Source organism: Cnephaeus nilssonii, assembly GCF_951640355.1.
Source record: "Cnephaeus nilssonii genome assembly, chromosome: 13".
NCBI classification, from domain to species: domain Eukaryota; kingdom Metazoa; phylum Chordata; class Mammalia; order Chiroptera; family Vespertilionidae; genus Cnephaeus; species Cnephaeus nilssonii.
In genome coordinates this window covers 51,766,050-51,784,956 of record NC_137084.1, presented here as the reverse complement: position 1 = coordinate 51,784,956, position 18,907 = coordinate 51,766,050, and the positions used below count along the sequence as shown (strand labels likewise).

Here is an 18,907-nt window from a genome sequence, read left to right as displayed (position 1 = left end):
TGCACGTCATAGCAACCAGTTGGACAGTCGGAGGAACACTTATCATATTAGCCTTTTATATATATAGACTTTATATAAATATTTTGAATTTTTACTATGCCATAATTAAGCATCTTCATTTATGGGTATTTTGGGTTTTCTCTGCTTTTCACTATTTTGGAATTGTAATTTAATGTTAAAGTTATTTATAATTTATAAACTGGTATAATGGAACATCTTTTAAGATAAAATTTTATGTTTTGGCAATTTTTAATATAGATTCCTAGAAATACAGTAGCTAAGTCGAAGATTGGAAATATATTAACATTTTTTATTGATATTGATAATTGTTTGCTCTTCTCCTCTTCCAAAGAATTTAGCCACCTCTAGCCACAATTATAGTTGATGACTTTCAGTCCCACCTAAACTGTGATGATCTAATTTTATATATTTTTAAATTCCTGAATATATTTCTACTGTATGTCCTTTTTTTTTTTAACCTGGTTATATGACACATTTTCTTGCTTAATTGCTTGTCCCATAATATTTTATTGTGATGCTATATCACTGAGAGTCTGGACTTTATAATTTTTCTTTATAAAATATTAAGTTTTTGTTCTGACAGGTAATAATTTACTAAAAGATCAGCTTCTTCCAGTAATGATGGTGAAGATGGGTCTACTAGTAACTTTCCAAAATATGATCTTTCTGGGGCCACTATATGATTTCTAGACTCTCCATTAAGAAATGAAAGTGGAGTGAATGTAGTTCCCCTTATATGTTTCTCTTATCGAGAATCATAGCCCTGCACTGCCTGTTGTCTGATGCCTGAAAATAGCTGTTCCACGTATTCTGTCTAGTTTTATAGTTGTTTTCAGTAGGAGGCTTAAGACTGGTACCTATGACTATGTCATGGTACTTCATATTACATATTTTTATCTATCTATGTTGAGTGTGTATTGGGGTAAATAAGTGTAAAGAAGTTTATGGGTGTCAATGTATGATCTTCATGTCATTAATTTTTTGTTTTATAAAGATACTACAAGGCCAAAGCGTGACTACGAGGTGGATGGCAGAGACTATCACTTTGTCATTTCCAGAGAACAAATGGAGAAGGATATCCAAGAGCACAAGTTTATAGAAGCCGGCCAGTACAACGACAACTTGTACGGAACCAGTGTGCAGTCTGTGAGATTTGTAGCAGAAAGGGTATGTTCACCAACATCATACACCTCCCCTGCCGAAGGGTCCCAGGTGGCAAACTGCATATTTTGGTCATTACTTTCCTGATTGCAGTTGTAAAGTTTGATGAAATATTCCATTTAGACCTCTAAGCAAAGAATCACTTTAGAGCATGGTCATTAATCTTTGCTCTAATTTCAGTAAAATAAGCTGATGGACTTGAGGGGGAAAGGATGGAGTATAAACATAAAGGCATTGAACAGCTTGAAGATTCCCTTTGTCCTTGACTTTGGTCCCAGTAAACAACATCGAACTTATTAAGGAAGCTTCATTACTCTTGGTGGTTTAGATCAGCATCCTCAAGTCTGTTTATTAGCAGGAGTTATGTCTTATCTACCTGAAAACTTAAGAGCCCCATGATCAAGAGAGAGATGGGCTGACTGCCTAGCCTACTACTGGCAAAAATTCCAACTTAACGTTGCTGTAGGTGCTGCGATTGCCTTCCTGCTAATAATTTTAAGTGACTGGAAAGAGGAGAACATTCCAAAAAGAATAGGATAGGAAAGCATGTGAGTGTGGCTTTAAGATCTGCCTACAAAGAGATCCAGATCTGTGAACAGAGAATTCATTTCATAGGAGGGGAAAAAAGAGTTAAGAGCCAATTATATTTGTTATATAACTGATATTTGTTGGGTTGAATACTGTTTTCTCCCTGTTGATGTACTGGTACAAAAATGAAGTAAGAAATTTAAATGTCTACCTAAGAATACACTGAGCAGCTGCATCTATTTCCCTCTCTCTCAAAAGTTAGTTTCTATATCATACTGTTTGTAATCAGTTTCCTGGAGAATTGCATCTATTCTCCTCTTGGAACATAAAGATACAACCCTTGTTAACTTGAAATGTTCTGGCCAGTGAATAAATCGTTTAGAAACTTTATGTAGCTGCTACACTTCACAGATAGCAAACTCGGAATCTATTGCTTCCGTGGTAAAGGCTTGAACCATCTCAGTGCATTTCTCCTATTATAAGAGCTCAAGTATTCATGGACTCAGCTCATTTTCACTTAAATATTACAGATGAGTTGTTATCCCCTATTTCGGACTGTTTCTATCTGCATAATGTGCTTTTTCTCTTCTTGTGTAAAGTTCTGCCAGCATCAGAGTAATGAGGCCATTTCTCTCCAGGAGGTAGAATCTGATGTGTGGCAAATATATCTACTTTTCTGGAAATACTTTATAAAGCAGCTCCTTGCTCTGAGCACTCATTGCAGTGAAGCCAAGTTAAATGAGCTGTGCTATAATGTAATAGGGTTTCTATTCATTAACAAACAAGAAATTTACATACCCTGTACAAGCCTCTCTCTCAGCATTTAAGATACAAGATTTAAGGTAACTCTTGTTGTGAGTGTCCTCTGCTAGGCTGGGCATATCAAGGTCAGGACACATATAAGCACTCAACAAATACTTAAGGAATTATTCTAAATTCACATGATTATCATTCCTCCAAATTTACCATCAGGCAGGGTGAGACAATGAGGCGTCCATTTATTCCAACCAACAGCTGTGTAAGTGCTCAAGATTTGTTTCCATCCTCCTAACACTGAGACTTTGGGCAAGTTCGTTCATATTTCTAAGCCTTAGTCTTCTCTTCTGTAAAATGCAGTTGATAACACCTACCTCATAGATGTGGGAATTTCTTCTTGACAGTTGTCTTCAGAGATGGTTTCGAGCTTTATGAGAATAGACCCAGTCACATTACACATGTCTACATATCTTCTCTGTGCAAAGCATCAGATATTTATTGGGGAGATGGGTGCACCATGCAGTGTGCAGATGATGTTTTATTGAGTTGTACGCTCAAAACCTGTATGGTTTGCGAACCAATGTCACCCCAATAAATTCAATTAAAAAGAAAACAATTAACTGAGACAACACATGTGGAATGTCTATCCCTAGGGCAGACACTTAGTAAGGAAGTGATAAATATGAGTCATGGCAAGCACTCAGCAGTCACCTATGTAACAACTTTTACTTATGCTTTGCAGTGATCCTTCTCAACCCTGAGAAATCCATTATCCCTTATCTTCCCCTAACACACTTACATTATTTTTAGTGGATGTTGGATTATGATCACTTTTTCTGGATTAACTCCATATTTTTCTTCTCTTTCTACCAGGGCAAACACTGTATACTTGACGTATCAGGAAATGCTATCAAGCGGTTACAAGTTGCCCAGCTCTATCCCATTGCCATCTTCATTAAGCCCAAGTCTCTGGAACCTCTGATGTAAGTGGAGGCCACTGGAGGCCTTCATCTGGCCCCCTGTTCCATATGACACAGTTCTGTCACAAATGCTTACAAAGGGGAAATGCCATTATTGATTTTCTTAAGCATTCCCTTTTTTTTAAAGCTGTATTAAAGTTTTTTGAGTCACTACAGACATGTCAGTAATTCCTTAAAATGTCTTCAGTAATGCTTCATGACTTTTATTTTCATTTCACAAGTTGTTTCGTATGTGTATGTGTGTGATTGTTTTGTTGTTTTGAAGGTAGGTTGATTTAATTTGGTTGTTTGGTTTGGTTTTCCAAATGATAGATAGCATCATCTTCTAATTGTTTCTTACTTCTGAGAGCAGTTCCATTGGTAAATCTTTTTAAATGTGTGGGTTTTTATTAAAGGAGTGGACAATATTTTAGAATCTTTTCATTGGCATTTCACTTCGTTGTATCACAGAATTCTTACGTTCCTTAATTAGAACCTCATGAATATAGACCACTATCCTTTATAGGGAGTTTCTTCATGGCTTGGCAGTAAAATATCTATTATTTAACCCAACAGCTCCATGTTAGTGCACATTTATAAACAAGGGGAAAATATATTATATTGTTCTTTTAATTTTCAGAAGACTTGTAAAATATCTTCCTTCAAAAGTCACTAAACAAATTGGGCAGATATTCCTGATCTGACTTGACTACAAAGTAACATATTTCCTTTGACAGTTTGATGGAAATTGTTGGCATTACTTTATAGATAACTTCCATACAAAAATGAGGCTGCAGTCACCATAAAGGCAGCAGAACAAAGAGGCAAAGAGCAGGGACTTGAAAATTGATCAGGCCAGGATTGGTTCTTTGCTTTGCCACTGGTCAATTCCATGACCTTGAGTTCCTCACCTCTAAACTTGACACATTAAGAACATATACCTCATAGAGCTAGAAGAAAGGTAAACAAGATCATGAATGTAAAGTTCTTCATACAGTCTTTGGCATATGGGGAGCACTCGCTATTATTGCTATGAAATATGTCAAGTTACCTTATTATAAATGGAATAAAGCTATTTGATCATCATAAAACATATGAACAGTACAGTGCCTTTTCCAAGAGATCGCAAGAGTTCACGCTAGTGTGTCTGTCACAAGAGTTTTGCTCAAATATGCCTCCATTTGGGCCACAAGACCTCAGGGTATTTGACAGGCTGCAGAAATGAGCCACAAAGTTCTGGAAAACAGTGTTCATGGAAAGATCAAAGAAATTACTTACTCCCAGAGGTTAACTCAGTTTCTTGCAGAGGCTATTGGCTACCTGCTCCGCCGTCTTCTCTGAGGATGAAGAAATGAAGCAAGTTGCAGTAGCTGGAATTGCAGCCCAAGAGAATTCAGTTAAATATATAGTGGGTCTCTGAGGAAATTGCCAGAGTGATATCTTAAAAGCAGACTATATTCTCATAAATAAAAGATGGCAAAGTTTTTATCATAGTCCAAAAATAAAATAAGGAGATCACCGGCAATTCAGCCCTGTGAATTTACATGTTAAATTTTAACATAAAGAGCTTTGCCCATAGTAGACACATGGAAAAAATCTGTGTTAACAATAAAATAATGGTTCTTTATTATATTATCCCCAATAGCATGTATTAAATTTCCCGTCATGTAGGATACTGTGTGGCATATTGCACAAAGTGAATTAAGCAACCACAAATTTCATTATGTAAAAGTAATTTATAATCTTTAAAGAGCCTCATAAATTTTATGAGCAATGCTAACATTAAGAAGAAGAATAGAAAAATGGGCCTCACATCCTAGGAACAGCATCTTAAAAGCCTGTTCCATTAAATAGAAAAATAAGTTTCACATCATCAACAGGCAGTGGAATAAATGGCTCCCAGGAAGTGAGGCCTGAGGGAGAAGCAGCAGTTGCACATTTGGTTCCACGTTGAGATTGGGAGACAGTCCCATCTATGAGATGACTTATTTCGTTTTGCCTTAGGGCATTATCACAGCCACTTATCACCAAGGAAAATTAAACATACTGAAGGCTGGATTCCTCAACGAGGACCAGGAATCTGTCAGAGTGGCTGCATCCACATCCATAGGTCTCCAGCGCAGTAGTGGAGACATTCCAACCAATGTGCCATCATTCATAAATGCGGAATGTGTACTTTCCAGTTCAGTTTTCCAAGGGTTTTACGTCAGGAGCAAGGCTGTTCTGAGTTGCTCACACCCCAAGAGGAGTGCAGGCTAAGTCAGCCGGAACAAGAGCATGGCAGCTGTCACATTCAGGCATTGATACATCATCGCACACACATTTTCTCAAGCGCATCTTCCACATCAAATCACAGAGCTTATTAGCACACACATAGCTGACTCTCCAGAGAAGCATGAAATCAAGGGAGTATATTTGAAAGAGATGTTCTTTTTATAGTGTGCCCCCTGTGACTTCTGTCCCTGCCCCACCCCATGGCAATGAGAACCTTTCACCTTGCCACCCCAGTGTGCTCTTACCTTTTTGCTCCTATGATGGCCTGTGTTCACTCCATCTTTAACTGTGACATCATTGTAGTTCCTTGTCTAACTGTCCATTCATTCATTCACTTATTCTTTCAATGTGTTCAGTCAGGCTCCTTGCCATATGCTGATAAACAAGCCATGGTCTGCCCTTGAAGAACTCCTAGGTTAGGCAAAAACACAAACAAATTCATATATTAGGGAATTTAAAACCTAAATTTAGTCATTGCTACAAAAAGTACAAAGGGAATTCCAAGAAGACAGACCAGCATGGGCCAGGGAAGTCAAAGACGATCCCGGGTTACATGCTTCCTTGACATCTGGAGCAAAACACTGTCTTGCTGTGTAATGTATCCCTTCATTTAGCCCAGCATGTTCTGCACCCGAGAGTGACAGCCTCTCACAGCTTCTAGGGCTTGTGCTATTTGGGAGGAGGATCGTAGATACCATCCCTCAGAACGAGATGAGTTTATTTCAACAGCAGGAATTCAGGAAATTCCCATTTCTTTTATTGCAGCCCTCAGCATCATGTCCAGAATCATTTAATGATTCTGACTTCAGTTTTTTTGTTTTTTCTTTTTTCTCAAATAAGTCTTTTGAAAAAGTCTTGGTATAATAGAAGGTCTGTTTAACTTAAAAATGGTTTAAAAAAACAACAACCTTGAGCTCTTGCATCAGATTTACTCTTTATTAAATGTACAACCTTAGGCAAGTCTCTCTACTACTTCAGGCCTCGGTTATTTGCTCTGAAAAAAAAAAAAAGGAATTGACTAAGACCATGTGTTCCAGACTCAGATCTCTGGCTTCCTAAGTGGCAAGCAAAGGCAGCAATGCTTTAGAAATTCTACACCCATCTGGTCCACACATCCCAATGGACCAACTAAAATGTCACTGCTCTTGGCCAGACTTCTATCAGCCCAGTGCAGTCACACTGGTATTCTTATGATGATCAGAGGCAATGACTGGCAGGCTTTGATTAATAAATGTTTTTTTTATTTTAAAAAACATGGAAAAATAAAATAATGTGTATTTAAAAAGTGTAATTTGGTAGGCAAAAAAAAAAAATTAATACTAGAGGACATGGGAAGACAAAGCTGCCACTGGTTAGGGATCAGTAGATTAGGTTATTTTCCATTTTTCTCTCACCTCAATTTGCCCTTGAGACTAGGTTGGATTTAAATAAACTTACAATGATTAAGCAGTACTTATATACAGTTAATGATACATCAATTGTTGACAGGCTAACAGAAAGAAAGGGACAGAGAATCCCAGGCATAATTCCTTTACAGCCCATTCTATCAGAACAAAAATAAGCAAATTGAGCATTAAAGATTGTTCCTTAACAAGCACCTCTATCCTGGCTCACTATTTAATAGTACTTGCTTGCAGTCTATTTGAAAATATTTTGGAACCAGCTCTATGGATTGTTACATTCCCTCTGTGTTCACTTTAATTCAAGCCTTCTTCAGCAGCTCCTTGAGATTCCATCTGATTATAAAAACAGAGGAAGTTCAGGGTGCTGGTTGCTACAGACATGCCTCCCATTTGTAAAAGTTGAGCAGCAAGAGCTGCAGAATGCCTTTCAGCCTGAAAGATACACACACCTACCCAGCCAGAGTGGCTCAGTTGGTTGAGTGTCATCCTGTGCACCAAAAGGTTGCCGGTTTGATTCCCGATCAAGGCACATACCTAGGTTGTGGCTTCCATCCCCAGGTCAGAGCATGTACGGAAGGCAACCGCATTTCTTTCTCTTTCTCTCTCTCTCTCTCTCTCTCTCTCTCTCTCTCTCTCCTCTCCTCTCCTCTCCTCTTCTCTCTCTCTCTCTCTCTCTCTCTCTCTCTCTCTCTCTCTCCTCTCTCCCCCCTGCCCCGCTTCCCTCTTCCCCCTCCCCCACCTCTTCCTCTCTCTAAACATGTCCTCAGGTGAGGGGAAAAAAAGACACACATGCTTAAGGGGCCTTCACCTCTCCTATAATTCTTTGGAAGCACTTTCTGTGTTTCTCCACTCCACATGGTTATGAGCAGCAGCTCTTGGGAAGGATGGGGGAGTCGAGAAATCAAAGCTTTCTGAGGGGTCAGTACCTGAGAACAGCTAAGTCATGTTCTCTCATATGTAATGAGGTCCAAAATGCTGTGATATACCTTCCCTTCTGGCCAGCTCTCTCCTCCCTCTGACCACCCTGGGAAGATCTTGTTCAATTCTACAGCCCGCATTTACTAGTAAAAGAGATCTAGATCGACTAGAACAAAGTCCAAGGAAGGTTAGAATTCAGAAATCATATCCAAGGAGAGAATAGATGAAGGATGTAGGACAGTTTATTCTGAAGGAGTGGAAACCTCAAGGCACACTGGAGGGCTTGATTTCAAGACCCTGGTGCCTGTCGTCGAGGAAGGAAGGTTAGCTCTACCCTGTGGGACTGCCGAGGGCGGAACAGAGACCAGTACCTGGAAATCATAAGGAGACAGGTTCTGCTTCAACCCACTGTGGGGCCAAGAGATTGCCTGTGGAGAGAGGGAGCTCCTGGGAAGGAGTCTTTGTTGCTAAAAATTATTCCAGCAAAGAGGAGTCCCAAATGAAGACTAGGAAACGGCTGCTAAGATTACACTAAGTCTCCTGCGGGACTCATTTTTGCCAATTTTAATTTTTCAGGGTTTTGAATAGTCCCTGTGCGTTCTAATACTAAACCCTCATTTTCCCAGGGAGATGAACAAGCGTCTCACAGAGGAACAGGCCAAGAAAACCTACGATCGTGCAATTAAGCTAGAACAAGAATTTGGAGAGTATTTTACAGGTAAGTTCTTTCTAAAAAATTTTCAATTACAGTTGACATAGAGGATGGGGCAAAAGCAGGTTTACAGTTGTGAGGATATGAAACAGTTTATTCTTTTTTATTAATTATTGTACAAATTTTCCATACCAAAAGTTGTAAACCTACTTTTGCCCCACCCTGTACATATTACATTAGTTTCAAGTGTACAACATAGTGACCAGACATTTATATAACTTACAAAGTGATCACCTCGATAAGTCTAATACAGGTAAGCTCATTTCCCCTGGAACTGTGATAAAGGAGATAAATTGCCTGACATTTGGCATATTGAGGGCCTGGTACATCTGGGCCCTAAAACCTTTCTGCTGAGAATCCCCAATTTCCCTCTGCTTCGCCCATTTGCTTCGGACTCTGGATTTCCCCTGCTCTGAATTAAGCTGCAGCCAGCTCCCAGGTTCCCGATGGCCCTATCCAAAACCAGGGACGCCAGATGCTACTGAGCTACTTCCTGCTATTAAGGACAGTTTAGGCATTGATACTTCATTAAACTATCTCCCTGGTATTAGAAAACTTGAAAAAAAGAAACTCTGAGGGCTGTCCAAAGCAGTCACTCTAGAGCAGCAATCTCAGGGCCTCCAGCCTCCGCTTCAGTGACCTGGAGGTTGGCCTCCCCATTAGCACATGTGAACAAGAGTCTTAAAATACTTCCTTGTGTTTCAGTTAATTCCCTGTCAAACAAAACTATTTTTTTCTTTTTAAATATGTCCTTGGAAATAAAGTTTGGGGAATAAAGGACGATTTTTTTTAATCTTGGGTATCCTGGGTTTTCTCATATATATTCATGAAACATTGATCAAATCCAAGGAGTGAGCAACATTTGTGGCATTTGCCTTACAACTGATAGTTTGAAAACAAGAACTCAACCTTATGTAAAGTTAGATATTTTCTTGTTTATCTTACACAGAAAACACCAGTGGCTTAGCAGTTTGCAAACATGTTGAATGGGGTAATCTTAAGTAAAATTTCTAATAATAACAAAGATAGGATTATATTTCATTCTAAAAGAGCATCCAGGTAGAATCATCAAGTCAAAACAATGTCTATTTGAAAAAAAATAAAAAAAAATAAAAAATAAAAATTAAAAAAATTAAAAAAAAAACAATGTCTATTTGACAGTGGCTTATATTCGGGCATACAATACAATAATCAACATATTCTGAAGAGTGTTTTTGAAAACCTAAACCATGTTTCAGTAGCAATGTAAGCCCTACTGTAATGAGGATAGTACTAATGTGTTTTAGAGATGTAGCTACAAGATAGTTCTCCCCCCGCGCCCCCCCCCCCCGCCAGGAAATAATAAAATGTACTTAAATCTAATCTAAGTGACTAGGTATTTTAGTAATACACAGTTGATCAGTTTGTTTATGTTTCCTCCTATTTATGTTTCTTATAAGTACTTAGCATAAGATATTCTCAATTTGAGTATGTAGGGTAAAAGTTCATGTTACCAAATTACTTAGAGCCGCGGTCAGCAAACTGTGGCTCGCGAGCCACATGCGGCTCTTTGGCCCCTTGAGTGTGGCTCTTCCACAAAATACCACGGCCTGGGCGAGTCTATTTTGAAGAAGTGTTGTTAGAAGAAGTTTAAGTTTAAAAAATTTGTCTCTCAAAAGAAATTTCAATCGTTGTACTGTTGATATTTGGCTCTGTTGACTAATGAGCTTGCCGACCACTGACTTAGAGAATGAATGGAATTTCCTTTTAAAGGTTTTGGGGGTTGAGGAGGTTAACTAAAGTTTCTCCCAAGAACTTTATTATTTCCTCTGTGTCTAAGTAAGTACAATACAGACATATAAGGCCAGCTTTCCTTAATAAATGAGGAGCTCTCAATCTGAAAAAATGATCAATACCTACCTCAGAACCTGGCCCAGAGTAGATAGATACTCATAAAATGCAACTAAATGGATGATTCATTGTCCAGAACAACAGACATACATGTAGAAAGGAGAAGGATTGTGTTGCATTTATTGCTGATCCAGAACATGCCTTGAAAAGCACTTTTTTCATCATTGATGTGACCTTGCTTAAGTGAATGTTCCGCTTTTTCTTACTAGTGAAAAGTCACGCTAAGTTTCCTGATGAGTTTGTCTATCACTGACTTGAGCTTCCGCTGTGTGATGGATGATAGATTCCTAACACTGGGTGCATTTGCTTTCGTTCTAGCTATTGTCCAAGGAGATAGCTTAGAAGATATATATAACCAGTGCAAGCTTGTCATTGAAGAGCAGTCTGGGCCTTTCATCTGGATCCCCTCAAAGGAAAAGTTATAAATTAGCTACTGCATCTCTGACAACGACAGAAGAGCATTTAGAAGAACAAAATATATATATAATATTACTACTTGGAGGCTTTTATGTTTTTGTTGCATTTATGTTTTGCAGTCAATGTGAATTCTGATGAATGTACAACACAAACTGTGTGAAGCCATGAAGGAAACAGAGGGGCCAAAGGGTGGGACGGAAAAGACACTGCGGTACGCAGGAAGGCTTTGGTTTGCTCAAGGGGCCAGGCGTAGGGATGAACCTCTGACGGGCTTGGTGCCCACGCTGGGCAGCCTCCTCACCCAGCAGATGTCCAGAGCCGACTTAGCTGCTGAGCTCTCTGTATTTTTTTTTTGCTTTAAAGAAAAGTTGCCAGCACTTGAACTTCACCAATCTTCCCATTACCCACATCTGTAATTGGTCCACTTTGACTTTTTATATGCACATCCTTTGCTTTCTTAACGAGCAAAGGAAAGAACGAAGGGAAAAAAAGAAAGAAAGGAGTCCCTTTGGAGACGGCATAATATCAGGGAAGGATGTGCGTGTAGTTTCTCTGACTGGCACCTGCAAAGACGAGCATTTCATAAAACTCACGAGTGTATGGAGGACTGACCCTACTGGGAAGAGGGGGTTCCACCTGGGTTAGCTTCATGACTGTTTATTGTCTATTTTGCCATTTATAAAGTGAAAGAAGGCACTAAAGATGAGAATAATTTATACAATAAAAATATATTAAATGTATAGAAACAAATTTCTATAGGTTAAAAAAGTTTTGTGAAATATTTTGTAAAGACTAATTAATGGAAAGACTAACTGTATGCACTACCTGCAGATTATCAAATTCAAGATCTGAAAGTTGCACTCTCCTTTCTGTTGCCAGTGATCCACTAAGAGCATCTGAGTTCTTTCCAAGTCTGACACAGACTTCTCCCTTACTTACCTCCCATGACCTCCTTATCCCATTAGTGATAGACTCTCATGGAGCACATCCTTTAATGAGTTGCCCTCATGGGTATTTTTGGAAGACATTTGGTTAATGCATTTTTAAGCTGATGGCTTTCAGAGACCAACTCATACCAACAAGCTAAAGGGAAGTTTTTGCTTTTCTCTTGATAAACAACCTGGGCCTGCCATGCAAATAGTTGAATAACTTTGTTCCTAGTTACTTACATACAATTCTTAAAGGGTCATGTAGTATTTTGACCAATCATGAGTAATTAGGACACTTTTGTCTGTTTCACAAGAAACAGGTTTTAAAACAGCCAGAGATGCTAGTCATAGATCTGTCCCAAGATGCACTATTTCTTTGAGGAAGAGAGAGAGAAGAGAATTATCTGGTTGGAGTTGAGGAGTGCAGACTTGTTTCTGTGTACAGGGCAAAGAGATAGAACAATAAGGAAAGACAACTAATGACTTAGAGGTCGACCAATTAAACTGCCTTTCTTGAGGGCTGCACCTGGACCAAGTTTATTTTTTAGCAATTATAATAATGATGATTTTTTTTTTTAAGAAAGGAACCTCCCAAAGCCTATATTCTACATTAGAGCTGGTGGTGACATTAGCTTTGCTTGTGCCCAAGGTGTTTAGAGAGAGACTTTTCTGTGATCTCAATAACCACTCAACTCTGGGTTCTATGCAGGCCCAGACTCAGCCCCATCGCCTTATTACTGGGGTACATCCAGACCTGGCAGGAATTCTGCCACACTGTGCAGCAAACCAGCATGCAGGCTGGGGTGGGAAAGCAAGAGACAGAGCCATCAGCTGTGGTGAGGCTTTTCACAGGAAGAACATCGGAGCTCAGAATGAGGGTCTCTTTCCAAAAAACAGATGGTGTTCATCTTACACTAACTACCACTCTCTGCCTGGCTGCAGTCACCAAAACAAACAGAAAAGCAAAATCATGCATCTACCTGTAGTCTTGAGGCTGCCTTTGCTAATGAAAGGGCTGGCAATGTACTTACCCTCTAATGAAAGTTAAATTTCTAGAAATTCCCTTAGATTGCTCAAAATGTTACAGATGTGACCACATTTGCCATTAGCCAGTTTCAGGTCGAGGTCTCCTTTCATCAATATTGCTCCCAGACCTTTCCTGCCACCAGAATGCCATTCCTGGTCCCAGCTCTATCTTTAGGCCACCATGATTACTCCTTTGGTTTCTCAACTGAGCATGCAACCATTTACTTAGACTGTCATTAACGAGTAGATGTTTCCGCGGGTTGTGCAATGTGCTTTTCATTTAATATTAAGTATTGTTGTGGCTGAGTACAATCAAACTGAACCACCAACCCTTGGTTTTGTAGTAATATAATTATTTATTTTCCTAGTGTAGATGCTTTCAGACTAGAATTGGCATTTGCACTGATTTTTTATGTAGATTTATATAAATATATATATACATATATATATTTGCTTGAAGAATCACCAAGCAAATTGGTGAGAGGGTCTTTTCCTATAGAATTTACACCTCCATTTGTTGTGTTGTCTTGCGCCTCCCAACGTTGAGGTCTCTATGGCTCCAGTGAATGGGTGTATTTTGCAGCAAACCTGACAACTGGTGTGGAAACGGCAGGAGAGTTACCCAGATCACATCTGGTGCCGATGCACTTGGAGCCTGGGGCCAGACTGGTGCTAACACTGCAAACTTTGTCCGGAGCTCTCTCCAATCTGAAGGCTTGCTGGGGGCGCAATGTCACCTTCCCATGCTGGGCCCTTTCGGAAAAGTGCCAGATCGTGTCACTGGTGCTATTTTTCATGCTCTGGTACAATGTGTAGCACCACGGGGGTCTCAGCTTTACCAAATTCAAAACCCCACTTGTCAGCTAATTGCAGGGGCATCTGTTTCTTGCTCTTCTCCCGTGGGATTTGTTGGCCACCTCTTTGCAGGCCCTTTCTCCCAGCCCCAAGTTCTCGGGTCGGCTCCATGTGTTTAGTGAGCCCATCTTTACGAAGCTGCACTCAGGTGCCTGTGAGCTGTCTCAGATCCCACTGCCAGCCCTTCAGGACTCGAAGCCAGGGAGGAGCTCTCCGCTCCCCTGGCTCTCACCTCTGGTTCTTTCTCATTCTTCCTCTGCTCTCGCCCTTCTCCTTCCATCTCACCCCATAGATCTCTTTGTGTACCTCTTCTTTTAGCCTTCCTTCCTGTCTTCTCTAAGTTGTTGACTTTCCTATAGCCCTTCTTTACTCCTCCCCTTTATTACCCATCTCTTTGTCTATCTCTCCTGTATTCTGTCTCTTTCCCCTTCTTATTCTTCTTCCCCTCCTTTCCCACTCTTTTTTTTTTTTTTTAATTTCAGAGAGGAAGGGAGAGGGAGAGAGAGATAGAAACATCCCTGATGAGAGAGAATTATTGATTGGCTGCCTCCTGTACTGGGGAACAAGCCCACAACTCAGGCATGTGCCCTGACCAGGAATCAAACTGTGGCCTCCTGGTTCATAGGTCAATGCTCAACTACTGAGCCACACTGGCTGGGCTCCTTTCCCATTCTTTCTCTTTTCCTCTCACTTCTGGTCATCTCCTCTCCAATACCCCACTTCTTAATGTTTCTGTCCTATAAGGGCTCGTGGCTGATTCAGACAGCAAGTCCATAAGCTGGACTAAGTGACACAAATACTTGGAGTCACCGTTTCACCTACGCAGCCCAGAAGGCAACACTCAGCATGAGGTCCTGCCCAGCTGAGCCAGCCTGCACCGCTGCCCTGGCAGTGACGCTGCATGTGCTCTGGGCTCTGCGGCACCTGGGTGCCCCTCTGCCGGAAGGCTGGTCCAAAGCAAGCCCACTCCCAGGACCAGCCTGTGGCTCTAGGGACACTTCCTTTCAATAAAGGCAGACTCCGGCCCCAACAATTATTCTGACAGCAAAACTCTTCCTTCTCATTGAAGCCATGCCATCACCTTGATTTGGAGAAAGATTTTTTTCCCCATTCATAAGCTTCCCCCCGCCCCATTTTTATGTGAAACACCACCACCACCACCACCCACCCCCTCTGCTTTTGAGATTGAATGGACTTGCTGGTGAAATAACATCTCTTTGTTCCTATCTTGGTCCTGCCTAAATTCCTACAAAAATATTTAAGTCAAGGACTCAGGCTAGTTCCTAAGTTTATTATAATAATTTGTCTCTCCTAGGGGGAAATAAGGGGACATTTCCCTTAAAGCATGTGGAGTACCTCCTGTGACAACTGATTAGCCAGAGAACTCTCTAGAGAATTCTGTGGCTAGACATTTTACTTCTGTGTACGTATGGTATATGGGGTATGTATGTCATGTATACACATACTACACTGGGTCTGAATGAATGTGGATGGAAACCCACACACTTGCTCCAGTCTGTAAATATCCTTCCTCGCTGAAAACTGTGCTTCGGAAATCATGTCTTGTACAGCTGTGCAGTTTCTTGTAGCAGCTGAGGACAAGCTAAGACGGGTGGACGATTTAGACAAAGCTCATCTCCAAGAGAGAATTCAGAATCTCCCTAGCAACTCATGAGGACAGACAACCAACCGGCAAGGTTGACTCCCAATGGGATGGCAAACTTTTCTTCTCTCCTTTCTGAATTTGTGTTTCCTAAGTGAGTGCACCAGGCTGTACCCATTAGAGCCTTTCAAGAGGACAGTTTTGTGCTTTTCTCGGACAGGATGTTCCTCCATTGAGCTACTGTAGTGCAGGATGGGAGGGAGGGGAAAGACTCCTTGCCCGGCTGGAGTTTACGGAGACACTGCACAGCTTACACTCCTGTTAAGTGTAAATATTCGACACTTCCATTCCATTTGTGTAAAAAATAAAGCACACACGATTATAAAATCAAGATGTATATTTCATACCCAGTGTGTCTGTGCATATTTATTGCGTGTTCCGCTGTGAGCAGTGGCCCTGTTGTAAAAATGCTTGATAGAATGGTTATAAACGTGTTGTGGTTTTATCATCAGGCATAAATATTAAAATATACGTTATAGCAAATCCTTTCCTCCCAACACATAATTTTTCAGATTTCATAAAGAATAGAATCGTTCATTTCTATTTTTACCCAATTTGTTCTGATTTCAGAGCTGGAGTGTAGTTAGAGTGGGCTTGCTCTGAGATGCTGGCCCTCCTGAGAGGAGCTAGAAGTGGTGCTTTGCATATTTTTAAATATTTTATTACCATCCTACCTGCTTTCAACCAGGATTTTGCTGAGAGCAAACAATGTATTAAAAGATTTTTTAAAGGCCTATATGAAATAATTCCCCAGTTTCAAAATTGTGAGGTTTCAAAAGATACTAAAAATAGAGAAGAATATTTTTGTTTTATCAGATACTTAAGATGCCAAGAAAGGCACAAATTGGAGAGATGTCACTATATGAACAGGACATTGGGGCCACAAAATAGTCCAGCTCTGATCTGAACATACCAAAATGGTCAGGTTTGGGAACCTGAATTTGCCAGGTAATATTCTAAATTCTTCTTTCCAAGTTAATAAATGCATTGTCATATTGACATTTACACACCACAGGTCTGACAGTTGGAGGGCCAAGACGAATTCCTCCACGGAAGGGGTAAAATTTCACCAGCAAAGCGATCGCTTTGAAGTATGATTTGCTTCATGGTGAGCCCTCATATAATTGGATCAGCCATTCAGGAAACCAGGACTATTGATCAGACTGTCTTGGCCATCACTGTGAGCCCACAGCAGTCTCCACCAGAGGTCCTGTGGCAGTCCCTGGTGCTTGCTGACTGAGCAGAGCCATCAAGGGCAGTGTGGGACTGTGTTGACTGAGGCTGCAAGCCTAATGCAGGCCTCACATTGCGACAGTTACTCAATTTTTAACATTTACACAGTCTCACCAGGGTTAATATCCTATCTAATAATAGAGTAATATGCAAATAACCATCACTCTGCTACACCCACGATTGGGCAGTGGGAGGCTGGGGGGCGGGACTCGGGGTGGCCTATCCAGCCATTGAGAGGCGCAGGGGGCGGGACTCCCGCCCCCTGCGCCTCTCAACAGCCTGATGGGTCGCCTCGCCACTGAGGGGAGACCCATCAGCGTTCTCGGGTCGGAGCGGCAGCGGTGGCGGTGGTGCCCGGACCTGCCCCATCAGCGTTCACGGGTCAGGGCGGCCTGGGAGCCCATCAGTGTTCACGGGTCCGGGGTGGGGGGCAGCAGTGGCAGCGGTGGCAGCGGCGGCACCCGGACCCGCCCCCATCAGCATTTGTGGGTCCGGGGCAGTCGTCAGGGTGGCCCAGGGCCCATCAGCATTCGTGGGTCCAGGGACGGCGGCAGCGGCAGCGGCAGCACCCAGACCCGCCCCGATCAGCGTTCGCAGGACCTGCCTCCATGCACCTGCACTGGGGGAGGGCCTGGTCAGCAGCCACCGAGGCTGCTTCAAGGGCCAAAGAGGGAGGCAGGGCCAGACTCCAGCGGCCGCAGCTGCTGTGGGGCCCGGGGAGCCAGGCAGGGCTGGACAGGCAACCTCAGGGTGGGCCTGGGGGTGAGTCCAGCGGTGCAGCTTGACAGCACCAAGTAGGGCCTGCTTGGCTGTTGCCGCGGCGACCCAGGAGCAGACAAGCCCAGCTGCAGGCAGCACCCAGCAGGGCTTGCTTGCCCATCGCTATGGTGTGCAGCAGGCAAGCACCTCAGAGAGCAGAGAACCACAGGGAGCAGGCCTAAGCCGTCAGCAGGACATGCCCTGAGGGCTCTCGGATTGGAGAGGGTACAGGTCGGGCTGAGGAACACCCCCCCCCCCCCCCGCTGTGCATGAATTTCATGCACCGGGCCTCTAGTTGATGATAACACTATACACCAACCAGATTCACTCCAATAATGGCTGCATTGCAGGGGCGGGGGGCGGGGGGGAGCTTTTGACTTATTTTTAAGAGAGGAAGGGAGAGAGAGAGACAATTGATCAGTTGCCTCCCACACAAGCCCCAACTGGGGACCAAACCAGAAACCTGGCTGAGGGACAAGGGGGCTACTAGGGACACGGAGGCTGCTGGAGACTCGGGTGTTCCTTTTAAAGTAAGGCACATGAACCTACTCAGACTCCATACCTCTGAGTTCCAGTGCCAGGTGGCTCTTGGGGACCCAGACACATACGGGGAGGAAATGGATTGTCTGGCATGGGGGCAGGAACTCCCAGGCAGCTTGCTCCCAAACAGGGGTGATTGTAGGGGACATTTTTCCTGTGCCAGGACGTCCCCTCCCCAGGGCTGACTGGCAGTCATAATGGAGTTTCCATCAGCATGGCCCACACTGTTCACTCCACCCTGGTGATTCCCTGAGACTCCAACCCATCCAATTTGCAGCCCCACCCAACCTGTTAGCATCAGCTTTTCCATATGAATGGTCTGTCCCTGCTCAGTCTTCAGACTTTGCTGAAATCTCTCAAGCTGCAGCTGGCTTCAGCGTGCCCCAAACCTATCAATACAAGGCCCAAGAACTGGCACTACCACCAGCCTCCTTGCTTCTCAGCTAGGCCTCACCTGGCACCTCCAAGCCCAATACAAACAGCCCCTTCAGGGTGGCCCCAGGCAGTGGCTGACTTTGCACCTCCCTAGAGGTCCTAGAGCCAATGTACCCTGCAGACAGTTTCAGACCATCGCACATCCATAAGCAACAGACTCAAGAGGCAGACTCAGTGAGCACCAAAGCCCCACTGAAGCAAGTCCTGCTCCCTAGGGGTGTTTCCTGCACAGTAGCTCTCCCACTGTAGTTGCAGCTAGTCCTCACAGCCAATTGGCCTGGAGTTCAATTCCTCCCAGTGATGCCAACAGCAATCAAGGCTCAACTACAAGACTGTGCACACATCCCACACAGGGGCACACCTGGAGTGTCCAGTTCAGGTGACTGGAGAGGCTGAGCCACTGGGCCCTACAGGATACCTACTATACA

At 42.5% G+C, this 18,907-nt stretch overlaps 1 protein-coding gene across 21 annotated transcripts in view; it reads left to right on the top strand.

Annotated features, from left to right (window-relative positions):
* Positions 1–15,849, top strand: part of DLG2 (discs large MAGUK scaffold protein 2) — a gene marked incomplete at its 5' end in the record, with an annotated part of 1,931,014 nt that extends 1,915,165 nt beyond the window's left edge. For 18 of the 21 annotated variants that reach the window (XM_079787296.1, XM_079787299.1, XM_079787298.1 and 15 more), the window contains 4 exons: positions 1,016–1,188; positions 3,340–3,449; positions 8,647–8,738; positions 10,941–15,849. In XM_079787296.1, the coding sequence (XP_079643422.1) occupies positions 1,016–1,188; positions 3,340–3,449; positions 8,647–8,738; positions 10,941–11,047 (482 nt within the window). In that variant the 3' untranslated portion in view covers positions 11,048–15,849. The remainder of the gene's footprint in view (positions 1–1,015; positions 1,189–3,339; positions 3,450–8,646; positions 8,739–10,940) is intronic. The other 3 variants (XM_079787304.1, XM_079787302.1, XM_079787301.1) reach the window with 3 other exon arrangements.
* Between the last annotated feature and the right edge of the window lie 3,058 nt (positions 15,850–18,907).